General features: G+C 54.5%; 1 protein-coding gene across 1 annotated transcript in view; it reads left to right on the forward strand.

Annotated features, from left to right (window-relative positions):
* Positions 1–2,879: 2,879 nt before the first annotated feature.
* Positions 2,880–8,740, forward strand: part of CBX7 (chromobox homolog 7) — a 16,064-nt gene continuing 10,203 nt past the window's right edge. Inside the window, exons 1-2 of the mRNA XM_012637961.1 lie at positions 2,880–3,051; positions 5,236–5,279. Of these exons, the coding sequence (XP_012493415.1) occupies positions 2,983–3,051; positions 5,236–5,279 (113 nt within the window). The 5' untranslated portion in view covers positions 2,880–2,982. The remainder of the gene's footprint in view (positions 3,052–5,235; positions 5,280–8,740) is intronic.

The following is an 8,740-nucleotide window of genomic DNA, read 5'->3' on the forward strand; positions in this document are numbered from 1 at the left end:
TACATGGCCACCACTGCCAGCCTCTAGGTGTAATGACTCCCTCCAGGGCTGCCCCAGATCCCCCGAACCTTCTTATGACACATAAATCACAGAATTAGTGCCTGGACAGTCAGTGCCTCCTGGACCCTGCTCAGGGCTAAGGCCAGAAAGTGTTTTGAATGGTCAGTGACCGGTTATGCAACACTCTGGTACTATGAGCAGGATGGTCATAGAAAACGCAAGTTTTCTCTTTATCTTGAGTCCATTTTGGTAATTTACAGTTTTCTAGGAATTTGCCCATTTCATTAAAATCTTCACGCTAGTGTAATAAAGTTATTCATAATATCATTATTTCAGGCTTTTGAAAATTCTTGAGATTAACTTTTTGTAATTGTTCTATATATCTCGAAAAGGAAAGTATTTTACCATGGAAGACACAGTGTTCTACAACATCCAACAAGTTTATTAAACATGTTCAAATCCCCTATATCCTTAGTGAATATTTTTCTGCTTGTCCTTCCAATTACAGAGGGATGTGTGTTAAAATCTCCCACTGTAATTGTTGATTTGTCTATTTTTCAGTGTAATTCTTACATTTTAAGGCTATGGTTTTTTCATACAAATTTGAAATGGTTCAATTTTTCTGAAAAATTGGATTTTTTTCATTATGAATTGACCTTATTTATCTCTAGTGATTTGCCCCCAATATTAAAATAGCTCCGCCAGTCTTTTTTTGCTAGCATTTGCATGAGATTTCCCCACGTGTTTACTTCTGACCTTTCCTTATGCTTATGTGTTGGACCTGTCTCTTGCAACTGTCCCTTGTAAACTGCATCTAGCAATTTTTGCAGTCTGATAATCTTTGTTATTATAATTACAACATTTAGTCCACTTGCATTTATTGAATTATAGAACATCTGAATTTATATCTATCATCTAGTTGCCCTCTAACAATTTGGATAAATATACACTGTATTTCCATTCTTACAGTATTTATCCCAGTAATAGCAACTTGTATTCTTTTTTGTTTGTTTGTTTGTTTGTTTAGAGACAAGGTCTCGCTCTCGCTCTGCTGCCCAGGCTGGAGTGCACTGGCATGATCGTAGCTCACTGTAACCTCAAATTCCAGTGATCCTCCTGCCTCAGCCTCCCAAGTAGCTAGAACTACAGGCATGGGCTACCATGCCTAGCTGATTTTTAAATTTTTTCGTAGAGATGTGGACTGGCTGTGTTGCCCAGGCTTGTCTTGAACTCCTGGCCTCAAGTGATCCTCCTGTCTCAGCCTCCCGAAGTGCTGGAATTATTAATTCACGCATGAGCCACCACACCTGGCCAACAACTTGGATTCTTACCTCATCAAAGTCTAAGTGTATTTGATATCTACCTCCACCTTCCTCCTGATGAATACAAGGATCTTAAAAACTTAACTCCATCACCCAAGTGACATGCCATTGTCATTGTGTATTTTAGTTCTATTTTTATCCAGAAGACATTGTTATTGTTTTACATTATCAATGTTTTTCATTCATTGTTCTTTATTCCCTATTACATGAGACCTCTGGGATTAGCTTCTTCCTGCCTGAAGTTCCTCCTTTGCAATTTCCCTTATGGAGAGTCTGCTAGTGGCAAACTCTTAAGTTTTTGTATTTGTGAATGCCATTATTTCACACTCATTCTGGAAACATAATATGTACCTTCTACTAGGTACATACTTCTTGAAAGATATTTTCACTGGATTATATGATTCTAGGATGATAGTTTTCTGTCTGGTTTCTGTTGCTTTTGATAAAAAGGTGTGAATCTCCTGTTTTTCTGTGTGCCAGACAAACGCGTTTGGATTTTATTCTCAGGGGAACAGGGAGCTCCGTAAAGTTTTTAAGCACAGGGTGGGCAAAGATCAGACGGGATGGCGGCTCCGAGAGCAGGTCGTTGCTGTCCAGAGAAAAGATGAGGCATGAGCCAGGGCCCGGGGGGGGGGTTGTGGTGAGGGAAGGGCAGCCTGGGTCACTGAGAGGAGGTCAGGGAGCCAGGACTCAGATCGCCGGAGGCAGCGGGAAGGAGCTAGAAAGCTCGGTCCAACGGGAGGGTGAAGAGGGGGCCGGGCGCGGTGGGGGATAACGACTTGTCTCGGACCTCAAGATCCATGCATTCCACAAATGGTGAGCACCTACTCCGTCCCGAGTGCCAGGCGCGCGCGGGGGACGGGGAGGGCCGGGCAGAGGAGCAGCAGAACCCGCCCCGCGGGCACCTTATCCCGCAGCGGCCGCGCCCGCGCCTGGCCCGAGCGTCTCTCGGCCGTCGAGGTCCGACGGAGGGACGCAGAGGCGCCTGCTCGGCACACACCAAACCACGCCGCTCCGGAGGGCAGGGTGGGAAACCTTTTCGGTCCTGACCCCAACAGCCCGAGGGTCCGCGGCCCGGACGGCGTGGTGGAAGGCGCAGCAAATGACCTGCGCTTCCTCATCTGCCCTGCTTGGGACCTGCCGTTGCGGACCCTCAAAGCCACCGGAAGATTATAGGAATCGCGTCTCGGTATCGCAGATCATGTCCGGCCCCGGCACCCAGCGGCGAGAGGGGGCGCGCGGGCGTCCGCCAGGTGCAGACCTGCGCTCGCCAAACACGCGGCGTCGCCCGGCAGCCCACGGCACCCGGCGGGCGGGGCGGGGCCTCGGAGGGGCGGGGCCCCGGGTGAGGGGGCGGAGCTAACCGCAGGGCGCGAGCTCAGCCCCGCGGCCGGCCGGCCGCGCGCTCCCGCCCCGCCCCCTCCCCGCGCGCGCGCGCGCTCGCTGGCGAGGAGGAAAACGTTGCGCAGGTTCAAAAATGGGACGTCGGCGGCGTGAGGCAGCGCGAGGGGGTGTGCGCGCGTGCGCGTGCGCGTGCGCGCCGGGCCGAGGGTGACTGGGACCCCGCCGGCCCCAGCATCGCGCGCCTCAGCCGCGGCCCCGCAGCTCCGCCCCCGGCCCGGCCAGGCCCGGCCCTGGGCCCGCTCGCCCGCTGCCCCGCATGGAGCTGTCAGCCATCGGCGAGCAGGTGTTCGCCGTGGAGAGCATCCGGAAGAAGCGCGTGCGGAAGGTGAGGCTGCCCGGGGGCGGCTCCCGGGACCCCAGCGAGGTCCCCTCTCGTCCCCAGCACAGCCCCTTCCGCGCTGGGGGCGAGGGGGAAAGTGGGGCGAGGGACCCAGGCAGCCCTGCGCTGCAGGGCCGGTCTCCCCAGCTCGTGCCTCAGTTTCCCTGCCGCCGTGGGGCAAGTAGAATAAAAGTTGTCGCCCCGGGATGTTGGGGACACCTGAGCCCGCTTGAGCTGGAAATTAGGAGCGGAATGTAGGCACCCTGAGCGCCATCATCCCTGGTCCCTCTTTCATTCTAAATATGGGGAGACTGAGGCCCAAGTTGAAGCCACTTGCCCAGTGTGTTTAGTGTCAGAGCTGGGTCTTGAACTCGGGACTCTGGACTCTTAGCACCAAGTCCTTTGAAGTTGGAGGCAGAGCTTTGGAAAAGTCTCCTCTTGCCTCTGAAGTTTTCCTGCTGGACTTTGACCTTTTGTGATCCCTACCCCTTACCCCTTACACAACCCCCCTCCACAGCCCTCTTCCCCGCCGCGCCCCCCCCTGCTGTGGGGCATCCTCGAAGCTCCTCCCCCTCTGTCTTTGCCTTCACTTACAGCCTGCAATTTAAGGAGACATTTGTTATGCTGGGTTCAGGACCCAGCACCTCAGAGCTGGACTTCGGTTGGCCCAGACTGATGTCTACACTTCCTGTGCACAAGTTTGCCTAGTGGGCTCACCCAAGACTGGAGGTTGGGCTTGGGGAAGTCCTGGAGGAAAAGTTCCTCTCCTGGCACACATCACTGTCCTTTTCCCTTGTCTTCTTTCTATGGCCCCTTGGGAAGCTCCAGGGGGCAAGATGGGAGGGGCCTGAGTGTCACCTCATCCCATTTGACAGAGGCAGAAACTGAGGCCAGGCAGGGGAAGTGGCCTACTCAAGGTCACGCAGCAAGTTAGAGGTAGAGGTGGAGCAGGAGCTCAGGTGGGCTGGTCGCCAGCCCATCTTCTTACACGGAGAAGACTCAGTCCTGGAGTCTTGTGCCAGGGATGAAGGGCAAGGTGGGTCCTGAGCATCTTTTCTTCCCCTCAATTCCACTTGGGGTTTAGCTCTGTCTTAGGGCTGGGGCTGCCCTCCTCCTCCTCCCTTCCCCAGGGTTTCCTCGTCTTAAAAGAGGACTAATGTATGCCACGAAGCTCAGTGCTTTCCAACTAGCGTAGCCTGCAGCAGGCACAGCGATGAACCGCCACCCGCAGCGGAGATGTGCGATGGAGGATCATCATTCCTTCAGCCAGTCACGCAAGACATTTATTGAGGACCTGTCGTGTACTAGGCACCATTCTGAGCCCCAAGGATATATCCCTCAGAGAGCTGGCATTCTGCAGAGATGCACAGTGAATGAGGAAATACAGACAGATGCCTGTGTGCTCTGCAGAAATAGAACTGTAAGGTGCCAGGGAGGGACAGCGTCAGAAAAAGTAGCCAGAGAAGGCCTCTGGAGAGGTGCCTTATTTTGGTCTTAGCGTTCTGGTGTGGAGGGGCTTCACGCACTGAATGGAGGTGGACCTTAAACTTTTAAAGGCCCCCTGCTGGCTGTGAGCAAGGGAGGAGCCTGGCTCTGTTTCCTAACAACCACAGGGCTGACCACGCTTTCTGTAGGTGGAGACTTTGTCAGTCTTCTGTGGGGTCCTGCCAGGGTCTTTTGAGTTGAGAGTTCTAAAGTCACTGGCCTGTTGCCTCTGGGCCAGGGGCAGCCTCTCCAGAGACCCAGCTCACAGGGAGGAGAATCCAGAACACCCCAGAGAGGAATTTTCTAGGATTTGGGGAGTTTTCCAATCTAAAAAGGAAGAGTTATGATCTTGGCACTGGGACTCTGCAGATCTTTGGCCACACATGCATGCCCCCATGTGGTCTCAGTGTCCCCATGTGTGACAGAAGCTCCCAGCTTGGGCCACAGGAACCTCAGGGCTGTTTGGCGCCAGGTGCTCTCCTGGGTGCTAGTAGGGAGGGCAGACTGGAGTGGTCTTGCAGCAGCCAAAGTTTGGGTTCTCTGGGTTTGTGAGGATCTGGTGGGGGTCCCTGGGTTGTGTTTGTGTGCTGGGGAACACCTGTCTGCAGAGGGGATTTGGGGCTGAGGTCCTTTGGGCGTGCTGTCCCGCCAGCGGCTATAGGGACAACTGTGGGTCTCACTGTGTCTGCTTCTCTCTCTCCGCAGGGTAAAGTCGAATATCTGGTGAAGTGGAAAGGATGGCCCCCAAAGTAAGGCTCCTTTGTGTCTGTCTGTCTACCTGTACATCCATGCACGTGCCTTTTGCCCCCTCCCCTGGCTAGCTTTTAGCTCCAGCTGCTCTTGTAACTGGGCAGATGACCTTGATTAGATCATCCTCTTCTCTGGGCCACAGTTTCTCCTCTGTTAGCTGAGGGGCTTGCAGCACAGGAGGCTCAAGGTGGGTCTCCAGTTTCTCTTCTCACTCTGCCCCCTCAGTGTTGGGACTCACCTTCTGGTTGCAGCCTCCCCTCTCCTTCCTTCTCTCCCTCCCTCTACTTTTCCTGGCAACTGGGAGGTGAAGGCCCAGCATCTCAGCACCAGAGATGGCCCCTGGCCAGAAGGAGGGGCCTGACCGCAGCAAGTACAGTGCTGGGTGTGCGAGAGGGGAGTCCAGCAGTGGAGCAGGAATCCTCAGTGCCAGGTAGTTAGGAGCAGAGTCTGAGTCCATCTTGCCCGTAGACGGCACTTTCCAGTCTACAGAGCAGGTTCCCATACAGCCTTGTGAGGGAGGTGTGATCCTGCTCTCTCAAGATGATGAGGAAATAGGCTCAGAGAGGGTAAGCAGCTTGCCTTAGGTCACACAGCAAGTAGAGGCAGAGTTGGGACTTGAACTAGGCCTTTCTATCTTCAGGTACCTCCTCTGTGCCTCCCAACCTCCCATCTCAGAGTTGGGGGCAGGGAGGTCAGACCTTTCCTGCTGAGACCCAATCCGGAACCGGAACCGGTCACCAACTAATCACCTCCCCGCAGGGAGTTGTTGGGAGGGGGAGGGAATGAGCTAGTCTTGGGGCCTCCTCATTGGCCTGTGGGTGCCCCACCCCCTGCCCTGCCTCCTGGAGACTGGCTCCTGGAAACCCCCTGTGCCCAGAGCCTCTGCCATCAGGGGCAGGGGCTTTTTGCTGTGTTGGTGTTGGGGGCTGACCTGGTATTGGGTCCTGCGGGCATTCTGGGGGGATGGTAGGAGACACTGCAGAGAGGAAGTCAGCCCATAGTGCCTCAGCTTCCCTCTATGCAAAATGAGTTCAGGCCCTGCTCTCCTCTCACAGGCTACTTGGCTTTGTAGGGTAAAAGGCCCGGGCACGTGTTCAGGGTGACCCACAGGCATCCTGATGACTGGGGTCAGTGGCTGGCATGTAGATAATATGGTCCTCCACCCTCACTCCCACCGCCACCCCTGTTCTCCCTCCCCAGATACCCTTGGGGGCTGAAGGAGGATCCCCTCCTCCACTGGGCTAATCAGAGGTGGTATTCTGGCTTGGGTGAAGGGGGCAGTAAAGGGAGGTGCCCAGAGTGGCAGCAGGAGCACCAAGTCCCTGGGCATGTCCTGTTAGCTCCTGTGCCAGGAAAGCAGCACGTGCGAGCTGTGGTCACCAGCTTGTTGGCCTTCAAGGCACTGCTGGCTGTTTTTCCTCCTCTGGAGACTCCATCCTTTGGGGGATTTCCTTCCCTAATCAGAGCCCCTTATTAATGAAGAGCTCCTAGATGCAAACACATCTGCCGATCAGAGCTTCAATCAGGAGGGAAGGAACTAGGGCTCCAAGAGCAGAGTCCCTTGATGTTTCTGGTGGCCTGTGCCCCTGGCCCAGGGGCCCATTGGTTTCTTAACATGCTGAGACCACCAGATGGGCCCTCAGGACTGCCTTTTGTGACCCCTTAGGGTTCTGGAAACCCTGTTTGACCATATGACCTGGGGATACCTTCTGTCCCACCCGCCTTCCATCCTCAGTTCCAGGCCTGGCAGCTCACCCAACAGCTGTGAGCCCTAGGGTTTTCCCCAGCCAGGAAAGGGACCTAGGGTCCCTTTCATCACATAAGTTCAAAGAATCCTTAGAAATTATTTAGATCAGTCCTCTCGTTTTTCAGATGGGGAAACTGAGGCCCAGAGAGGGGTGGTCATTACCAGAATATAACTGACAACCCCATGCAGTGTGGTGCCCACTTCATGCCATCCAAGGTGCCACCGTGGTATGGGCGTGAGGCAGGCATGGCTGCCAGCCATCCCCTCCTTACTTGGGGGAAAACAGAGGTTCGGTCCCAGGAGAAGCAAGGGAGCCAGCTGTCTTTAGTCCCCCTCCTCAGGAGCCTTGCTTGGAGAAGAGGCTGAGACAGAAGGCAGGAGTAGGCAGGAGTAGCAGGCTGCATCCTCCAGGCCTGGGAGCCTTGGCTGAGCAGTGCCAGCCTGGCCTGGGGGAAGTCGTTCTGCTCAGCAGCCACCCTCCTCACCTCTGGGCAGGGGGACTTATATCAGTAACAATAACAGTAACCATTATTTAAATGAACACTCACCTGTGCCGGGCCCCTGTTAAGCCATTATATGCCTTGCCTATTTTCTCTCCCCAGCAGGCAAATGGCTGCCCTTCCTCCCCAGCACACGTGGCAGAGGGCTCTCTTGCTTCTTCTGGAAGGCACAGCACATGGCACAGGGAGGGGCAGGGGATGTTAGATTGTCACCTACAGGTGCTCCCTGCACCTCAGAGACCCTCCAGATACCCACTCTCATTTCAGCCTGCCCAGGACCTGCTGTTCCCTCTTTGGGAATACCTTCCTTTCTTCCCCACTAGTGAATGCGACCCCCTGTTCTAGGAAGGCCTGGCTCCATGGGTCTTTAGTAATGATATCAGTGGCACAGCAACAACGAGGCTGCCAATCAATAAGCCCCCATTATGAGCCAGACATTGGCCCATTTAATTGCCTCTTAGCGCCCATTTTACAGAGCGAGACACTGAAGCTCACAGCAGAGAAGGAGTCCTTGCCTAGGGTCAGACAGCTGGGAAGATTTGAACTACCTGAGCTCAGGCTTGTGGGCCTACCCCTGTGATACACAGCCAGGTCCACCAAGGTGATCGGCGTCTCTTGTCTGTTGGCCTTTGGCCAGTTCAATGGGAATTGCTCAGGCTTTGGAACCAGACCATCCTGCCTTTGAATCCTGGTTGTGTGGGTTTACCAACTGTGTGACCCAGGGCAAAGCCTTCAACCTCTCTGTACCTCCATTTCCCCATCTGTAAAATGAGGCCCTGGCCCCACAGGGCCCTGTCGGAGACCACCTGAGACAGGATAAGATTCATTAATACCCTGCCAGGGCAGAGAAGGACCTTATTCCTCCTCTGAGGCTGGGGTTGGGAGTGGCACACTTTTGCACACTCCAAGCTTTTGCAATTGGTTTAATTCACGCTTATTTGCTTTTGTTATGTACCACATTGGTGGAAGTGCTTCACTTTACGTATCTCCTCCTCACAACGACCTTGAGCAACAGGGATGGTTGGTAGCCCCCGCTTTAGGATGAGGCCGCAGTGAGTCACTTGAGCAAGGCCGCACCCCACCGTCTGGACCTGAGCCCGATTCGGTGCTTCTCGTTTGAGAACTTTAAATTACAGGAATGAGGGAGGGGCCCTGCGGGTCCGTGGGCGGTTCCACTGGCCCCAGCTCCGCAGCGCGCCCCGCCAGGCCGGCT

The sequence above is a fragment of the Propithecus coquereli genome, unplaced genomic scaffold (assembly GCF_000956105.1).
Source record: "Propithecus coquereli isolate 6110/MARCELLA unplaced genomic scaffold, Pcoq_1.0 Scaffold126, whole genome shotgun sequence".
Lineage (NCBI taxonomy): Eukaryota > Metazoa > Chordata > Mammalia > Primates > Indriidae > Propithecus > Propithecus coquereli.